The sequence below is a fragment of the Camelus dromedarius genome, chromosome 26, assembly GCF_036321535.1.
Source record: "Camelus dromedarius isolate mCamDro1 chromosome 26, mCamDro1.pat, whole genome shotgun sequence".
Classification (NCBI taxonomy): Eukaryota; Metazoa; Chordata; class Mammalia; order Artiodactyla; family Camelidae; genus Camelus; species Camelus dromedarius.
In genome coordinates, this window is record NC_087461.1 from 2,829,011 (window position 1) to 2,849,307 (window position 20,297).

The following is a 20,297-nucleotide window of genomic DNA, read 5'->3' on the forward strand; positions in this document are numbered from 1 at the left end:
GTCTGCAGGGGGAGGTGAAGGGGCCCAGGTGACACCGAGCACCCAGCGGGCCGAGTTACAGGAAAAGGCACCTGAGTCTAGGGCCCCTGGGCCAATTGCAGGAGGCGCTGAGCGCCCCTGCTCCTCTCTGGGGAGAGGCGTTTTCTCTGTGTTACTGGACAGTCACACGCCTTCTGATTCCCTGGAGGGAGACACACTGTCTGTATTGCAAGGCGGTTCACTGTACAAACAGGAAGGGCTGAACGATGAAGGGTCATCAGTTCTTCTGCAGATCAGGGGTCCAGAGATGTGCGAGACTGTGCGGGGTTCTCTCCCGTCGGGCACTTGCCCACCTGGAGCAGCTCAATCCCCCTGCTGTCACTCAGCCTTCATCCTCCACTAGACTGTGAACTCAAGATGTTTCTTGTTAAAATTTATTTCCTGTCTATGTTATTTACTGAGAAGACAATGTCTGGCACGTCAGGATTTTCAACAAAGTTTTCCTGAGTAGATCAACGAATGAATGCCGAATTATGCAAGAACTCATCAGAAGCTGGATCCAGGCAGATGAGTAAGAAATACATAAATAACCACATGCACAGTTTACAACAAGCAAAATATAATACTGCTTTGTAAAATAATATCTGATAGTCTATAAAAATACTTAGCTAAACTAAACAATAAGTATATAACCTGTATGTAGAAGATTGTTTTGATTTGTAAACCAACACACACATTTGTATCGGAAAAATGAAGAAAAATGTACTAAGAATTTTTTTTAATGAGCTAAACACAGGTGATCTTTATTTTGTACTCTCTCATTTCCCACATTTTCTGTAATTAGTATGTATTATTTTAATTATCAGGAAAAACAAGTATCATTAATTTAAAGTTTTATTATTGCACAATTTTTTTTAAAAGCAGAAAGGCAAGCTTTCTGAAAGTTCAGGCACTGCTTTTCATCCCCTCCGCTGAGCACAGAAATCCTCTTCACAGCCCTCGGCAGGAGGCGTGGTGGAGACTCAGAGTCAGTATTCTTCAGAAAATGGGTACTCAGGGTGACCAACACCACTGAAAGAGAAGGACGGACAGTCACTCATCAACTCTGTCCTGCTGTCAAACAGGAGCTTTCTCTGCGTGCAGTCAGGGTGGGCTAAAAACATGAAATGTACAACAATCCCCCCCCTTCTCTCCCAGCACACGTACACGCAGGCGCCTGGTCCAAGTGCAAATGGCACTTAGATGCCCACCTCCCACGTTCAGCTGTAATATTAACTCCACGGTGACAAGTATCTCACTGAGATTAGAATTTATAGGTGGTGCAAGGTCTACGGCTAAATGTGGGGATCATTTCAGCCCCCAGGGGAACTCCTGACCCTGGGTGTTGAGAAGGATCTCAGTTCAGGACTTTGCTGCTCTTTATCACATATTCATTCGACAAATAAATACTGAGCACCGCCAACAATACGGGGGCCTCTGCTAAGGGACTCTGGTCTGTTCAGGAGGGAGCACGTCCACCTGAATGATCGCACCTACGAAATGTGAAGCGCTTTTCTGAATGTCTGGTTTATGAGAGCACTGGTTATTCAGAAATTAGAGTTACTAAGACAGGAGGGAAGAGGGTAGGGCACAACAACTCAAGTAATGACAACAATTTAACACCAAAATGGTGGAAGATTCACCAAATGGTGGAAGATTCACCTCCTAGTTGGCCTGAAGGACGAAGAGGTTTAACTTCCAATAGACCTTGAGCTTCATTAGATGCTCATTGTAGCAGCGTGATCAAATAACATGCCCGCAGGTGCCATGACAGCCCCAAGGCTAACGTAAAAGGCCAAAGAGTGGGCGGTGGCCTGATTCCTGGTAATCTCAGTCCCTTCCCCAGGGCAGCTGGATTGATCCCACCTGCAGGCGTGTGAAGCTACCAAGACCATAAAAAGTGACAACACCACGGCTAGGGGCCCTTTGCGCTCTCTCTCCCCTTTGGAGGCGGCCTGCACTCTGTCTATGGAGTGTGTGCCTACTTTACTTTAACCTGAGTACCCAATCCCCACACCTCTTTCCTTGCCTTTCTCTTGCCTTACACTCTATGCAGTGTGTATCTCTCTAAATAAATCTACAGTTACTCAACAGTGGCTCACACTTGAATTCTTCCCCGTGTGTAGCCAAGGACCCACACTTAGCAGGGCACATCCCAGGGGCTCAACCTAGACCTGGGACTTGGCCCTCCTGAAGCCCCACATCTGATTTCCTGCATCACCTCTACTGTTTCCCTTTATCCCCATGTTCTCATTTTTCTTTCTAAATTGGTTCTTTCCAAATCAGCTCATTAACAAATGCCTTCTGGGCAATTCCACATGCGGATAGCCATGCTGTTGACACAGGATCACAAAGATGAGGCAGTCTAGGCATTCAGAGCCTGATGAGGGAGAACAGAGTCACATGTGAAAGCCTTTGAGTATAGAAAAGTCACTTTCCACTTTTTTTTTTTCATTTGTAATCTCTTTTCTCAGAATCATGATATAGCTCTACGAACAGAGAAGAAAGTTTTGAGATCTTACATTAGATTTAAATCTTCTTTTTATCACTAATATGTACTTCTCTTCTCTCTAAACTCCCTTGCAAACTTCTCTCACTTTGATGAGTCTCCTTTCTCTTCAATCCTGACATCCTCCTGCAGGAATTCTACATGGAATTCCATGTGTGTGAATAAATCAAAGTCAGGGACAGAGGGGCTCCCCAGGGGATGGTCTCCTGAGGGACAAAGGGAACACTGACAAAAGTCTTAAATCAAGAAACCAGAGGAATGCAGATGAGTTTATCTGGGTGTGTGCTGCAGAAGATACAGCAGACGCCGCCTGGAGGGACAGTGAAGTTCACCATTGGTTTGTCACTCAGTCTGGTGAGACTACAAGGAAGAGAAAATGGAGTTGGATGGGGAAAAAATGCCAATGGGATGTATTTTGTATTTTGAAGAAATGGATAGTGTCTTGAAAAAAGGAAAACCCATTAAGGAGAAAAGCCACCAAACATTGAGGGGAGGGGGTGGCAGCGGGGCTGTGTTGTGATCTCACAGCACCACACACACTGACCTTCATGGACCCTTACACTATAAAAAGTATTAATATTACATTTAACAATTGTGTTGGATAAAAATGAATGTAATCCAAGCTTGATTCATTATTACAGTCGTAATTAATATAATAATTTCCCCTGATTTTAAGCAGAATGAAAGTGGAAACATTCTCAGAGGTCCCTAAAAGACTAGGGGGCTGTACACACTGTGCCTTCCTTGTATAATGTGCACATCAGCCCTGGGTGGGCGTACAGCAGGCACAGAGAATAAAGGCATAAAAGTAGTGAATTCACCATGATGTGGACACTGGTCATTCTGCTCATGGGCTGTCCTGAGCCCACTCACATTTATGTTGTGTCAGAGGCTCAGCCCTGGAGGAAACCTCTGGTTTGAGTTCTACAGGGAGCTCCTGGTTTCTCCTACACTGGAAATCAGGACTGCCTTCCTGGTTACAGAAACTTAGTTCCACTGCTAAGCCGCATGCTACAGAAAACAGTGTATGCGAAACAATCTACAAGTCACTTACAGCAGAAAATCACAATATCGTAAGTTTCTGTTGAGGCCGTCAATTGCTTTCATGTCTTCTGGTGTCAATTCAAAGTCAAAAACCTGGAAAGAAGGGAAAACTCACATTAAACTCTTCCCCAGGGAGAGGACTTGCACCTGGATGGGACCTGGAGGACTTGCACCTGGATGGAGGCAAGAAGAGGGTACAGGGAAGCAGTGCCTGGCCTCAGCTTCCAGGTGAACTGGTCTGGGACCCCTTCTGCTGAGTTCTCCGCCCCTCCTTTCCTGCCCCCTTTCCTTCTCTGCTCCTCTTCACAGAGGGTTACAGCTCAGCAAGTCCATATCTTTCTAAGTGAAATTCTTGTGGCAGAAAAAAAAAAAAAAAAACCTTGTTGGACAATCTGGACAAATCACTTGCACTTGTGCAAACATTAGACTAGATTTTCCTTCTCAATATTCCTAAAGTTTGACACAGCTTTGAGATGAAGCAAGCATTGGAAGGAGGAGTCTCCAAGTGTAAAAGTCTCTCCAAGAATCAGATATCAAGCTTACTCATTATGCATGAATAAATCTACAAAATAGGATTATATAAATGCCCTTGTGGAGAACACTATGGAATACATTTAAAACATTAAGGACACCAAAATAATTAGAAGTTCATATCACAATCATGGAATAGAAATCTCAATTATGTAAAGAATTCAGATTTCTCTATAGTGACCTAGTGTTTCAATGTAACATGAACTCAGACACTTAGTCTTTTCTGAAAGCTGGTAAAGTGACACTCGATATTATATACAAGAACTGCTGATCAAGAGCAACCAAGAAACCCTTAAAGAAGAAAAAGTTACCATTTAGTAAAGCAATGAGTATTGTCCACTATATGAGAGTGCACAAAAGCAAATCATTAAGTAGGACACAGAGGACACATAACTACTTATGGACTTTTGATATATGACAGAGTTGACAATGAAAATCTGTGGGAAAATATGGACATTTGGATTTTGATTTAGTTACATGTTTATGAATATATATATATATATATATATATATATATATATATATATATATATATAAAATCCTTTTTCAGTCATATTACAAAGTCAATTTCAGATGCATTACACACCCAGGTTTGAATGGAAGGATGAAGATACTTTTTCACGGTAATATTTCCTTGCCCCTTTAACTGATATGACCTGTGACTTGCATTGGACAGTAAAATTTGCCACAAGCAGTGGTGAGTCAGTTCTGACCCTTGACATGAGGAGGATTTTTTCCCACTCACCGCCTTGGGGTCACACCACTGTGCTGAGATGAAGACCAGGTTGGGGGGCCACAGTCTAACCAACTGTATGTGAAAAACTATGTGGAGCAGAGTGTAGGCTCCTCTGACAAGAGCCAAATTCACCTGGTAAAGCAGAACTGCCCAGCTGCTCTGCGTGTAACTGCAAACATATGAGAGGCCCAGCGAAGAACAGAACAGCTTAGCTCAGCGCAGGCTTATTGTCAAACCACAGGGTCATGAGCTACATAAATGACCTTTGTAATAGACCCCATAACTGGGGAGAGTTTGCTGTACAGCTCTGGCTAACGGTATAATAATGGTCTCCTACACAAAAATCAAAAGATTTTAGCAAAAATGGACAAACTCTAATACCGGAATATCTCAAAGGCCGAAACACAAGGAGATCAAAAGTATGTAAATAGCACTACATTAGTACTCAAGGAAATGCAGAGTAAGCCGCAATGATCGGGAGGTTGAAGATCACGGCTGTAGCTTCCGTGAGCCCCAAATTCACATGCCGGAAACCTCGCCCCCACGGCGACGATATTACAACATGGGGTCTCTGAGTGGTGATGCAGTCATGAGGGTGGAACTCCCTTGAATGAGATTAGAAAGCAATTCATACACCATAAAAAAGACTTAAGAGAACTCCGTTGCTCCTTCTACCACGGAAAGCTACGATGAGAATTCTCCAAACCAGGACAGGGCCCTCGCCTGACCACACAAGGGCCCTGGTCTCAGAATCCAGCCTTTAGATCTGTGAGAATTAAATTTCAGTAGTTTCTAAGACACCCAAGGTCTGGTATTTTGTTAGAGCAGCCAAAATGGTCTAAGAAAGTCACATAATCCAATTTCCTGATTGGAGAATTTAGACATGAGGCATCACTTGCGCAGGGTGACAGAATAAACTGCAAATGCAATGCCGAAACTAGCATCTCTCCTTTCTGCCCAATCTCAATTCTCCTTCACCGTGCAGCCTCTCCTGCTGCAAGTGCAGGTGGAGAAAAGCCTTAGGATCTCACGTAAGTCACCAGTGCAGGAAATAAGGGTAACTCATCTTGGCCCAAAGACGCCTGGAAAGCTGCACGCAGAGTGACCCCCGTGGAGGGTATGAGTTAGGGGCCCTGCCCCTCACCCCACGCATCACCTGCATGTTCTCCTTGATCCGCTTCTTATTGTAACTCTTGGCCAGAACCACCACCCTGCGCTGCAGCTGGTAGCGAAGGGCAATCACGGCTGGAGTTTGCTTGTGCTTCTTGGCAATGGCACCAAGAAGCGGGTCGTCCAAGAGAACGGGGAGGCTTTGGTCCACCCTGGAAGGAAATTCAGAAACGCTGAGGAGCTGACACTGAGCATTGAGTTCGTTAGGAGGCTTCCCAAACAGACCAACTAGGTCCACCTAGACCAGTGCTTCTCAAAATGTGTCCCTGACCATCAGCATCTGGGATCTAGTTAGAAATGGGAGTTCCGTGGCTGAACCCAAGACACAGGTAATGAGAAACTCAGGGGTGGCACCTAGCCATCTGTGTCACACAGCTCTCAGCTCATTTGGCTGCATTGGTGAGTTGAGACCAGTGCTTCCAAACCCACAGAAGTTTTACTCTTCTACTTCTCTGTGGCTGTTTTCTTCTCCAATCATAGCCCCAAAGTAAGGGCAAGGGCATGAAAGGAGAAATGGAAGGAAAACCTGAGACTTTTTTTATTTTAACTTTTCTCAGGTATTGACAAAAACTGAGTAGTCTCCAAATGAGAACTATTCATTGTATCATTACGTATAGTGTGCAATAAGATGTTTACAAAAAATGGTCCAAAATCTAATTTTTCAGTCATGATAGACCTGAGAATTATATATTATTAACCCAATTTCAGATAAAAGGTAAGGCATGCTTGAGCTGATTGTTGGAAATGTGTTCATTAGTTACTGAATAAATCATGACATAAACGTGTCTTTGGTCTCAGCTGGGGGTTAGATATAGATGGTAATGCAGACAGCGGTTATTGATTCATCTGTAAGAAATCATGTGATGGGAGAACACTGGCTGAATGGTGGGTGACAAAAGAGAAAGATTTCTTCCCTTCCTTCCTCCTGTCCTCCAAGCCAGTTGAGAGCTATCTTCAGAGCACTGAGTATGGTATGATTAAAAATATTGCATCAAGCAGGATTTTACAGCATACAGCTGTGTGAGCTGTACCTCGTGCCTGGAACCCAACTACTATTGGAAATTGTTTTTTAATCTTTTATTGGAGCTACTGGTTCACAATGAGCCAAAATGCCATTTGAGCACCTTCTGGAAGAAAAGAACTAGCACTCCTACCTTTTGGTAAGAAATACGCATATTTGTTGGTTAGAATTATTTACTATGGAGGTCTTATTAGAAATCTAACATTTTTAAAAGGGGAATATAATTTTCATTCTATTAAAAAATAGAGTTTTAGGGAAAGCCCCTGTTGTCTTCATTAGGGTTCATTACCATTTGGGGTCTCTGTGGGATCCCAGAGCACTGTAGGCAACCAGAACAATGTCCTTGGACTTGCAGAAATCCAGCAGTTTGCTCTGGTTGAGATAAGGGTGACATTCCACCTGCAGAATGCCAACACGGACAAGGGTCACATTATGAAATGGTAATGTTAACATGACAGAGAAAGGTAAATATTTTTAAATGCTTTAAAAATAAAGCTGTGTAACATGAAATTGGAACTGGAAATGTCAACATCAAGTAATGACTTTTCAAAAATACATTTAAATCTCACCCTTGAAAAAGTTACAAGTAATGACATTCCTGAGAACAAGCAATCTAGGGGCCAGACCTGGATTACTAACCACCATCTTACACCAGCAGGAGACATGCCTCTTTCCAGATCTGGGACAAGAAAAGAACTGTTTGAATCCTGGACATCAAATCGTGCAGAAAGCAAGAATTTACTCCAAGACTCATGAAAAAACTGTCTGAAGGACTAAAAGAATCAGTCTGAGGGGGAGTCTGTTGGTGACATTTGGTTTGATTTGAGCGTCAAAGGGAATTATGAGCAAAAGCAATTGTAACACACAGAGTCGGTCAACGTCCATGAGTCCCTATCGATGAGAGAGGGAGAGAGAGCAAATATATATGCCTCCACTGAAGGTGATTATGACAACAAATCCATCCTCAGACACTGACAGTCAATGGGAAAGAGTTAAGTTTTTACCCTGCTTGTAGGAATAACTGTATCCTAATCTGACTCAATGAGGGGAGTATATTTTTGCAGTAAATTGCCAAATAAGAATATTAATAAAGACTGTTCAAAATTGAAAATTAGTTTTTACACATCTCAATGAAATAACTAATTCAAGTGGAATTCATTGATGGATCCTCAAACCATAAGTAAAAATTTGAGGGAAATCAGTCTTCTAACAGCAATTACACTCCAGCAGATGACTAGGGAGTTTCAACAGGGAAAATACACATTGCCAAAGGAAAGGTCTGGCCGCCAGTAGCTCTACCACGGGGACAGAGGTACCATCACTGATAGCGGGACAGATCGTCATATGTGCTTCTTACTGGATGGCGCTTTGAGAGACACATTATGCGAAGGACATTTCTTGACAAATGTTTAACCTTAATGTATTAAGGCGTTCAGATCTAACTACTAATATACATGAGCTGGGAATCAAGAAACAAATTAATTAATACCACAAAAGAATAATCTGATAAACCTATTATATTTTTCAAAACCTGCCTGAATGTCATGGTAAGTTTGTGTGACCATTCTATATTAAAAGAGGGTGATAAACATGACTCAGAGTGACATATGAATCACAATGAGATCCAGCACAACAAAATATTACATACATGTATGTATATTATTATTGTGTATATGTTAAGTACATATTAAATATTAACATTGATAATATTGATACTATATATATATATATATATATATATATAATTTTATAATTTTATTGCCTGCATTTTCCAAAGAAGACTCTTACTCTTAAGCTTCAGGTTGTACTTGAGGACATTATGTTATATGAAATAAGACAGTCAGAGAAAGTCAAATATTACATGACAACAGTTATGTGACATCTAAATTGGTCAAACTCATAGAATCACACAGTAGAGTGGTGGCTTCCAGGCGCTGGAGGATGGAGACATTGGGCGTTGCTAATAATGGACTTAAAAGTCTCAATTTCCCAAGAAGAATAAACTCTAGAGACCTACTGGACCACACTGTCCCTAGAGTTCACAATATTGTAATGCATTGTACTGTATAGCATTGCACACTTAAATTTTTCTCATGAGTACAGATGTCCATTAACTTTTCACTCCACAATAATGTAAAAATACAAGAAAAGATGTAAGAATACAAAACCTAATGAATAAAATGTATTTAAACAGTTAATTTTATGGTGGAAATCTATGGGAGAGCTACAGCAAAGCTCAGTAAATCACAAGGTCTGCTGTACATTTCAGCTAAACGTTCCTCAGTGAGTGTTTCCTCTACTGTTGGTATCACCATAAGCCATTCACTTCATCCCTCTAACCTTGGTGACTTCCATGGTCTCCAGTAAATCTTTCAGTTCCATGAGTTTATTGAAGATCCCTCAAAACAGAGACACCAGGACCTTTAATTCCTATTTCATCTGATTTTCAATCTTTCTTTGTTTACTTCCCATTTCATGTTTTCAAGGCCTTCCTTCCTGTACACAGTTCCCTCCAAATCACATTCAACATCCAATTTCTAATGGTTTTGCAGCTCAGGGAAATGCCACCTTCCCCCTGACTTCCAGGTACCTATTCTAACCCTCCCTCATCTGCTTTCTCCTCCCTAGTTTCCTACACACAGTTTACCATTAAGGTCTCAACACCATTTACACCAAGACTTTATCAAACAGAGATACCATTATGGGTTCTATTCACAGCATTCTAGTCAGAGGCTCTGCTCTCTAGAACCTTCTGCCCCACAAAGGGAGGAGGAATAGGAAGGGTGCTGAGTAGACACCTGGCTGAGGTGCAGGAAGAAGGTTGTGAGGATCAGAAGGAGAGGAGAGCGAGAGGGCTCACCTGGTTGCAGACAGGCTTGTGCTTGAGCCCTGGCTTGTTCAGGATCTTCTCCAGCTGCTTGTGGTTAAAGTTGGACACGCCAATGGACTTGGCCAGTCCCGCGTCCTTACACTTCTCCATGGCCTGGGGAGGAAGGGTGGTGATGAGTCATTTGTCACTGGCTATAGATCAGGAGTAAATGCAGGAAAGATCTGTTAAAATGGTCATCACCATAATTAGGACTGATTATCAAGAAGAAAAATGTAATAAATCAAACAAGGGAAAGAGGTCATAACATAAGAATAAGAATCACAGTCTTCTTAGAAAACCCAAGACCGTATATGACACGTGGAAGGAAGGAGATGTCTATCTTCAGTGTCCCAAATTCCTCCCCTTTGTTCCTCTATAAACACTGAGGTAATGATTTCCCCCACACCACACCAGCATGGCAGCCTTTTTAAAGCTTGTTAATTGCTGAATCCGATGGTCCACACACCATTCCCACAGGTGGAAGAAGTGAAGGAGATGCCCCCTCCCCTGGCTTCCTCCCCTGTGCTCTCTCCTCCACAGACTCACCTCCCACGTGCTACACAGATCCACTGTGTCAAATATTACTTTTCCATTTTCATCTTTGGGAAGAGGGTCCTCCCCTGGCTGGAAGAGAAGCAGTCATCTGAGAGCTGTCACAAAGTAATTTCTCTAAGCATAGCCCTGCTGGAAGGCACACCTAGAACCAGGACACTCAACCTCCACGAGGCAGGTGTTGCAACATTCAGGATACTGGTATTTACAAAGTGGCCTGCACGTGGAGCCATAAGGAACGTCTTTAGGAGACAGGCTTCCTTTAACCTCTTGCATTTACTATAAGTTGCAATGAATATAATTCTCCTGCTTCCTAATGGGGACTGTCAGGGATGTATGTGAATGGTCTGCCCTGTATACTTCCCTCTTGCAAAATGCCTCTAGTTAGCTAAGAATGGAAGTAAGTTATCTGATTTCTGGCATAACTGCAGTATTGACTTAGTCAATATTCCCTCTGAACACTGAGAGGGCACTCACATGAACCAAGCAGGATCAATCCAGGCCATCCTCAGGTTCAAAAGGAATGTGGACCATCCAGACATTCTTGCAAATGTTAATGACTATGAGCATTGACCTCAATCAAGGCCATATTTGCCACCAATGGAAAATATGGAGATAACAATGAAGAAAGGCAAGAGTAATGCTATGTTAAAGGATAGAGAAAAGGACACATTTCTGAAGACTACTGCCAGCCCTTAACTCTATCCGTGGCTGGACATCCCATTTACATAATTCATTAAGCTATTTTGTGTAGGATACCTTGCGTAGATTTCCGTGACCTAAAATCAAGAGTTCTACATAGCACGGTTGTTAATTGCTAAGTGCAGTCTATAAAATATTGTGAAGACACCCAACATTTTATGCAAGGTCTCCCAAGTCCTTCTAAAGAGTGATGATTTAGACCCATCCAGAGAAAACATCACCAAACTTCTGAACTTGAAAAGTGAAAGAGAAGATAAAATCATCATGTTCAAGTCTAAGGCACTCTCATCCCTCACTACACCAGCCCCAAAATCTGTGTTTATCCAATCCCAAAGAGACTCTGGAGTCACACTCAGGACCCTGTGCTGAACTTGCCCATTTTTATTTCCACAAGATTTTAAGGCAAATGGTGTGAGATTGCTGGACTCTGTTTTCTTGGGGGCATGGAAAGAAAATTAAGGATTCAAAAAAGTTACTAAAAATATAATAAGAAATTGTTACTTTGGGGATTCTACTGTACTGTAATTATCCTTACAACCTTCTAAAAAAATTTTAATTCAAACATTCATGCAAGTTACTAGATGTTTTGACATAAGAAATAAAATCGTTATCATCACACAAACTGCCAACCTTCATAGCCATGGGAAAGTGAATAATATAGAGGTCCACATAGTCCAGTTGAAGATTTTTCAGTGAGTTTTCCAACGCTGGTCGCACCAACTCTGGTCGAAGGAAAGTGGCCCAAAGCTGCAGAGGTTAAAGAATGCAAGCTGGGTTAAATCGTACTTCAGGTGATTTTGTTGTTATTTTTTTTCCTCTTTCACCTAATAGTTAGACCTTTCCACCGTTTAGGAACCAATGACCACTGAGGAAAAATACTGCCTTTCTTTTTGAGGATCTTTTTGACCTAAACGACCAATGTAAACTTTATTACTTGCTTGGCGTTATCATCAGTGCGCGTAGCAACACTGGCAGGAGAAGACCCAGGAGGTCGAAAGTGGTACAGAATTAATTGCCGTGTCCGTCAACTAACTTGTGTTGGTACAGTTTAAAATCACTTCAAAAACTTGGACTAATTCAATCAGTCAATCCTCTTAGGAATAATTAGTATATATTTGTTTGCATAACTGAACAAATAGTCTTTTGATTGCATTAATATGTGCAGAACGCAACTGAAGACACTGTGACCGAATCTTGAGTAATACGCAGAGAGCCTCTCCTGTCCCCCTCTCTTACAGACAGAGGTGAAAACAGATTCACAATGTGAAGAAATTTTAGAAGGTCGCCCAGATATAAGGGAAGGTATATTATGATCCCAGTTCTCTGATTTATTAGCCCACACTAAGTCACACTGCTCTGGTCTACGCTCAGAGAAGTAAAGTGACTACACTTCAAAGTTACAATTTGAACACAGTGATGATGAGAAAGCCATCAACTCTCTAGTCTCTTATTTGGGGAGGGCACAAGATTTACTATGTAATATATGTGGAGAAAAACTTTTACCAATATGCACGCTCACCAAAAAAATACTGGCTCCATTATATATCATTGGCACCTATGCACGATCACGGTTCACACATGGGCACACACGCCACACACACAGCACCTTTGAGGTGTAGAATATGTCTTCTCTCTTCACAGTGCCGTCTGCAATCTTGCTTCGGATGGCCTGTCCAACCTGCTCTTCGTTTTGGTATAAATACGCACAGTCAATGTGGCGGAACCCAGCACCTATAGCGAATTTGGTGGCCTCCAGAGCTTCGCTCTTAGGAACCTACATAAGCAACAAAGGTTGTACTTCAATATTCACACAATTAAGAGACTATGAGGCACAAGCTGTGACCTCCCCAAGCATCAACTTCTCTTCATGCCTTAGGTTCGTGCTGCAAGTGTGGTGATGAGCCCATAATGGGTTCTCTGGACTTTCCTGGTCAGTAATTAAAGGTAGAAATCCTGGAAACCCTTTAACTGCAGGCAATCTTTTATTGATCGCTGGAATCAGAGGTCCCCAAGACCACCCTCTTGCTCAGTGATTTGCTAGAAGAACCCAAAAGACTCAGCCAGAAGTTCTAGTCATCGATACGATTTACACTGTGAGATGTTTGCAATAAAAACAACAGTGGGATAAAGTACATGGTACAAATCATCAAGAAACAAGGTGAAAGCTTCTAAGGATCATCTATAAATGTAGTCACACAGAATACACCAAATAGAAACTAGCTATTCAGGGTGTACAAAGCAATGTGTTCATAAATATATCCATTGTGAAATGACACCACAATCAAACAAGTTATTATAGCTATCACTTTACACAGCTTTTTGAGATGTGCACTGAGAAAACGGAAGGTCTACTCCATTAGCACATCTCAAGAACGTAATCCTTTGTTTTAAACTGCAATCACTGCGCTGCACGTTAGGTCTCCAGAACTTACTCATCATATACCTGAAGGTTTGATGCACAGATCAACATGGTTCCATTTTTCCCACCCCTGTTCCCATCTCCTGGTCACCATGCCTTTACTCTCTGCTTCTATGAGCTTGATCATTTTTAGATTCCACCTACAGAGATATTTTGTGGTATCTGTCCTTCTGGGTGTGGCTTATTTCACTTTGCTCAATGTTCTCCAGGTTCATCAGTGTGGTTGCAAATGGCAGGATTAACCTCTTCTGTAAGGGTGAGTAACACTCCATTTTTTAAATCTATTTCAGAATCTTTTCTTTATCAATGAGGTAGATATTTGGAATAACTGCTCTCTGCCGGTTCCAGTCATGCTCTTTCCTTCAGGGTACAGCCATTCAGAGACTGACCAAGAAGTAAATACCAGTGAGCTTCAGGGATATCCTGGGTCCTTCCCTCCCCTCAACCCACTCTGCACTACAGAGTAAACAAGTCCTGTCTTCAGTCTCCAAAATGTCTCTGAAGATTTCCTTCTGTTTCATAGACAAGAAGAGGGAGAATCAAAGTTTAATTTAAGACCAGTCCCTTGTCCTACAACTAAATAGTTAAGAGACAAGTTACCCAGCACCTTTCTGACTTCTAGCCTAGAGACTTTACATTTTGCCCAACTTTCGTCCAAACACTGACGTCTATACTTTCATAAAATATATTGCAAAACCCAAGAATTGAAGCTTGACCTGTAAGATTGTAGCTCATTCCCTACAATGATATTATAGTTTCCATCAGGATAAGTTCCAGCAGAACAGAAGTGCATAGCAAACCACAGATGGACTATTTCTGGCCTGGCAACCAGCAGGCTACCCCACAGCAGAAAAGCAATTCCCTCTCATTTGTTTTCATTCACCTCATCTTCAAGACCTCTTATCTCAAACATTTCTCTGATCTTTCTTGGAAGGGGAAAGATTTCTTGAATTGCTGATATATACAGAGAAACTGCTTCATTGCAATCACACTCAAAGCAAAGCAACTGACAGTCAGTGTTCTTGGCAACTGAGTTTCATCACTTCCATCAAGCTGGAAAAGAAATACAAACTGTGGAGAGACCCAGAATGATCTGGACTTGACCACAGTTTCAGAACAGGATGCAGAGTGAAGACTGAGTACTTTCTCCCCCGTCGCAAGGAATGGTTCTAGGCTGGTTAGGCGAAGCAAGGGGGCCTCCCAGACTCACCCAGGAACTCAGGGAATTTAAAGTCCAGTTTGTTTCCACCCATGTTGCATCTATTTTAAATGCTCAGCTCAAAGATCACTATTGTTACCTCCTCAGGTGCATAGGTGCCAAATCCCAGCACAGGAATGAAGCGGCCGTCAGTAAGTTCCCGACGCTGATGTTTGGGATCCATTGCCTGTCGCTCCTCTGACTGAGCAGACTGTGATTCCTTCTGCTGCACTCATAGTTTATAAATAACAGGAAGGTACCACCCCAACTGCACCGCCCAATTGTTAGCAAATATATTGTGGGAGGAGCAGGTTAAAGCAGTAACCATGGAGTGAGAAACATTTGAAGTGAATTAACTTATTTGGTTTGTTATCAGAATAATCTTAAGTACTATCTAATGATAAATTCATCATTAATTTTGCAAAATTTTATCTTATCAGTTTAGTAAGTAATTTTCAACTTCTGGAACCATTTACATGATTATTAATTATTGCACAAGAGTTGCTGAATGGTTATTGACCAGATGATAGACTAGAAGCCTCCACAAAGCAACCTTTTTTATTTTTCTAAATATGACGCCTGATCTTGGTAAACCATCACTTGAAACAGTTAACGATTTTGCAATACACACACACACACACAGTCACACAAATTAAAGGAGGGATTAATGAGCATTTTTCAAAATGTTAACACTTAATAAAGAATTAAAATCACAAATTAAAATTAATTTGCCTTACTAATTTCCCACGAGGAAAATTAGTGTGCTTTACAGTCTGGACAGGGGTGAAACCCTGACAGCTATACCAAAACCAGGCATTCCGGCAAACTGCTTGCTGGAGGTTGATTTTTAACAGGGTATGGACGTCCTGTGCCCTGGGTAACCTGGCTCTTACATTGTTCGTGCCTTTCATCTAGTTGTATAACTTTTGAAAACTATCATGCCTTAAATGAGAAATATTTTACATAATTTATTACCTTGCTCAACATTATTCATAAGAGAAAAATCTGCAAACAAGTTAAATTATAATAAATTTGGGAAGCATTAGGGAAATCCTGACACAGTGATACAATCGAATGTTGTGAAGCCAATTAAAATGTACCATATAGAGTCATGTCAGCAACAAATGGTGAGCTGGAAAGCGCTAAATTCCCCCATAGAAAAGTAAAGAAAGAAAAACAGAAAGTAGCTATAAAACTTTAGAGGAGCTTTGGAAAATAGTGAAACAAAAATGTGCAGCAACAAAGTGAACACCCAATTAGGAAAAATCCAGAAAACAGTGGTAAAACCTTCATGGTGTTCATACCCACCCATAGCTTCCTGATGCCTGGTGCCAGGCTGTCTTGCTTGGTACAGGCATCAGTCAGCTCCCTGTCCTCCCTCAAACCAGGGTCATCACAGGAAACCTTATTTGTAATGATCTAAACCATTTTGGGGTCCATCTGAAGACCAATGTTTGTTCTGCCCAGCTCTAAGCTAAAACTGGAAGGGCGGCTGGAATATCTCATTCCAGCTGCAGGGAGACCATACATACACAGCAGCCAGGGACAAGGGGTTAAAGGAGGAGACACAGCCTAGAGCGTGTAAAACTCTGAGCAGAACTGGGGTGTGGATTTGGGGGATATTAAGGGATTCAAAAAGCAGCTATGTATTCAGGGGAATCAAAAAGCCTCACCCAGGCCAGGCAACGTGCAGGCTCAGAAGGGAACTCAGGAGCCCTTCAGCTTTCATGTTGGGCTGATCCCAGGACGAGCAGCTTACCAGGCTAATTATAGAACCGTCATGACGTGGAACAAATCTGCAAAGTGTGGGTAGTCGGCTGCTGCTCTGAGTGCCCAACTATAAACACATAAGCAAAGCATTAAAAAAGGGAAACATGGTCCATTAAAAGACAAAAATAAATTAGCAGAAAAGTTTCCCTAAATAAGAACAGGCATTGGAATTAGTAGACAAAGAGTTTCAAAACAACTTTCTTACACACGCTGAAGTGATTAAAGGAAAAAAATTGTCAAAGAACTAGAGGAAAACAGGCAATTGATACATGAATATAATGATTACTATCAAATAAGGTATAGAAAATATGCAGCTTAAGGCACAAGAAGGAAAAATGAAAGTATGTGAACAGGCACAAAAGGACTTGTAGGACCACCATTTGAACTCATACACACATCAGAGTCCCATGAGAGAGAGACAATGGGACAGAAGATTATTAACAGAAATAATAACAAAGACTCCCCAAATTGGATGAAGGCATGAATTAACAAATGTGAGAAACTCAAAGAACTACAGGTAGAATCAACACAAAGATATCCATATTTACATACATTGTATTCAAACTGATCAAACAAGACAAGTCACCACCTTGGAATCAGCAAAGGAAACATGACTCATCAGGCAGAAGGGACCCTGGACACGTTATCAGTGCACTCCTCATTAGAAGCATCAGAGGACATAGGGCAGTAGGAGTGTGCATTTGAAATGACAAAAGAAAATAAAATACCCTGTCAATCAAGAATTCTACATCCTGCAAACAGGTCCTTCCAATATGAGGGCATAATTCAGACAATCGTAGATAAACAATAGATGAGGAAGTTTATTGTCATTGGAACTGCCTCATGAAAAATGTAAAGAGTTCAAAGGAACAGATGCTAGATAGCAACTCAGAGCCATAAGAAGATATAAAGACCTCTGGTGTGGGTCAGTATAGGAGCAAATATAAAATTACTCATTTCTGCACGTTTGTTTGGTACCTCTAGTTTTCCTCATCAACAAGATTTAAAAGATAAATGCATAAAATAATCATGGATCTATGCCAATGTGTACACAAAGTATGAATGTGAAATAAATGACATCAATAACATAAACTGGGAAAATGGGGACTGAACTTTACAGTAGCAGAGTTTCTAAGGCATGGCGGTTAAATTGTTATCAACTCAAAAATACTGATATAGCTTCACAATGTTACGTGTAATCCACATGGTGATCACAAGGAAAATAACAGTAAAACACAGAGGAAAATGAGAAGGGAATAAAAACATGTCACTACCAAAATCATATAAACATAAAGGAAGGTAGTACTTAAGGGATTTATTTCGTATTGGAGAAAAGATTTAAATGGCAAAGCCTTTTCCTATCAGTAATTTCATTAAATGTAAATAAATTAAACTCCACATTCAAAAGCTATCTATTGGCAGAATATATATTTTAACAACTACATCAAATTTCTGTTCTCTGCAAGAGACTCACTTTGGATCTAAGGACACAAATATTTTGAAAGGAAAAGATGGTAAAATGTACTCCATGTATACGGCAACCAAAAGAACTGGTGTGACTATAACAATAACAGAACCGAAAAAAAAATAAAAAGGCTTTGAAATGAAAATTGCAGCAAAAGACAAGGAGGATATCATATACTGATTAAAAAGAGCAATTATAAATATATATGGGCCAAACATCAGAGCTCCAATATATATAAAATCATCATGAACAGAACTGAAGGGAGAAATAGGCACAACTACAATACTAGATGGAAACATCAACACCCTACTGTTGATAATTGATAAAACAACCAGACAAAAGATCAATAAGGAAATATAAAAGTACTGTGAATAACTGTAAGCCAACACCCTGAATAATGTAGATCAAATGGAAAATTCCTACAAACACACAACCTATGAAGACTGAATCATGAAGGAGCAGAAAGCCTGAGTAGACCTGGCTCTAGTATGGGGATTGGATCAGTGATCAAAAACCTATCAATAAAGACAGGCCAATGGCCAGATGGCTTCACTCGGGAAGGCCACACATCACTCAAAGCAGAATTAACAACAATTACTCTAAAGCCTCTTGCAAAAACCTGAACTGGAAGAAACACTTTCTAAATCATTCTATGAGGCCAGCATTACTGTGGATACAAAACCAGACACAGACACTGCACAAAAATGAACTGCAAATATTGCATATAATTATTGTTGCAAAAAAGCTCAACAAAATTCTACAAAGCTGAATTTAGCGACATACTAAGAATTATACACCATGACCAACTGAGATTCTTCCCTGGAATGGAAGAACTGTTCACATGTTAGTTTTAGGAAAGGCAGCACCCCACATTATCAGGGAGAAGGGAGCAAAGCACATGAAACCACAGCTGGTGCGGAAAAAGCACTTGGCACAACTTGGTATCTATTCGTGAAGAACAGCTCTCACCAAATGAGAAAGGGAAAGACTCTTTCTCAGCGTAATGAAGCCCATGTATGAGAAACCACAACTAGTATCATACTTCGTGTTGAAAAGACTGAAAATATTCCTGCATAATATCAATAATAAGAAAATTTATCTATTTTTACCTTCCGGTCAACATACTATTGGTAGTTCCAGCTACAGTAATATGACAAGAAAAAATATATATGCATCCACAGATGTATAATTATCTGTATTCTGAGATACCATGATCTTGTATATAGAAAACTATAAGATAAAACAAAAAAATGGTAGAACTAATAAAAAATTTCAGCAAATGTGTAGCATATATCAACACAGAAAAAGCAGTGGCATTTCCATACACTAACAATGAACACCCTGAGAAGAAAATTCAAAAAGCAATTCATTTGAAATAGCATGAAAAAGAATAATGCACTTAGAAACAACCCAAAGCAAAGGCCATGTATAATTATAAATAAAAAAAAATTGAAGAGTAAAGAACACAAAAATACATGGCAAGACACTCGTATTCATGAATGAAAGACTTAGGTTGGCAATACCAGCCGAAATAATCCATACTTTCAGTGGAATGTTATGTACATTCCAACATCAGTTTGTACAGAAGTAGAAAACACACCTGAAATTCTTGTGGAATCTCAAGGAATCTTGAGTAGTCAAAACAATCGTGAAAAGGAAGAAACAAATCTTGGGGGAAGAAAATTATTTTAAAGAACAAGTGTGGGTTTTCACAATTCTAGATTTTGTAACTTGCTGCAAAATTAATAGAAACAAAATAGAGTGAATAATGGCATAAAGACAGATCTGAAGAGCGATGAAGTAGAGGAATTAGGAATAAACATGCACATGTATAATCACATGACATTTGACAAGGTTGCCTGGATCTTTCCATAGGAAAAGGGCTGCCTTCTCGACAAACAATGAGGACAAAATTAGATGTTGACGCTCAAAAGAAAGAATTTAGATGCCAAACTTACACCACACATACACACAAACACTGTCACCACACACAGCACACACACGTACCACAAACACACACACAACACACACACACACACACAGAGAAAAAAACCTCAAAATCCATCAAAATCCTAAACATACAAGACACACAATGAAACCCCTAGAGGAAAAAACCTATGGAGAAATCACGATGTTGGATTTGCCCCCGATTTCTTGGAAATGTCACCAAAACACAAGCAGCAAAAGAAAAAATAGAGAAATTAGTGTTCATCAAAGTTCAAAGCATTTTTGCGCTAAAAGAAACTGATGAGAGAGTGGATACTCAATACTCAGAATGGGAATTTAAAAAAAC

General features: G+C 40.7%; 1 protein-coding gene across 1 annotated transcript; it reads right to left on the bottom strand.

The window, feature by feature from the left end:
* Positions 1–855: 855 nt before the first annotated feature.
* On the bottom strand, positions 856–15,004 carry LOC116150557 (dihydrodiol dehydrogenase 3-like). The gene is made up of 9 exons (XM_064479289.1): positions 14,870–15,004; positions 12,759–12,926; positions 11,783–11,899; positions 10,445–10,522; positions 9,890–10,012; positions 7,319–7,428; positions 5,995–6,160; positions 3,582–3,664; positions 856–1,050 (listed from the first exon to the last, which is right to left on the bottom strand). The coding sequence occupies exons 1-9, from the start codon at positions 14,951–14,953 to the stop codon at positions 1,008–1,010; spliced, it is 972 nt and encodes a 323-aa protein (XP_064335359.1). The 5' UTR covers positions 14,954–15,004; the 3' UTR covers positions 856–1,007.
* Positions 15,005–20,297: the final 5,293 nt, after the last annotated feature.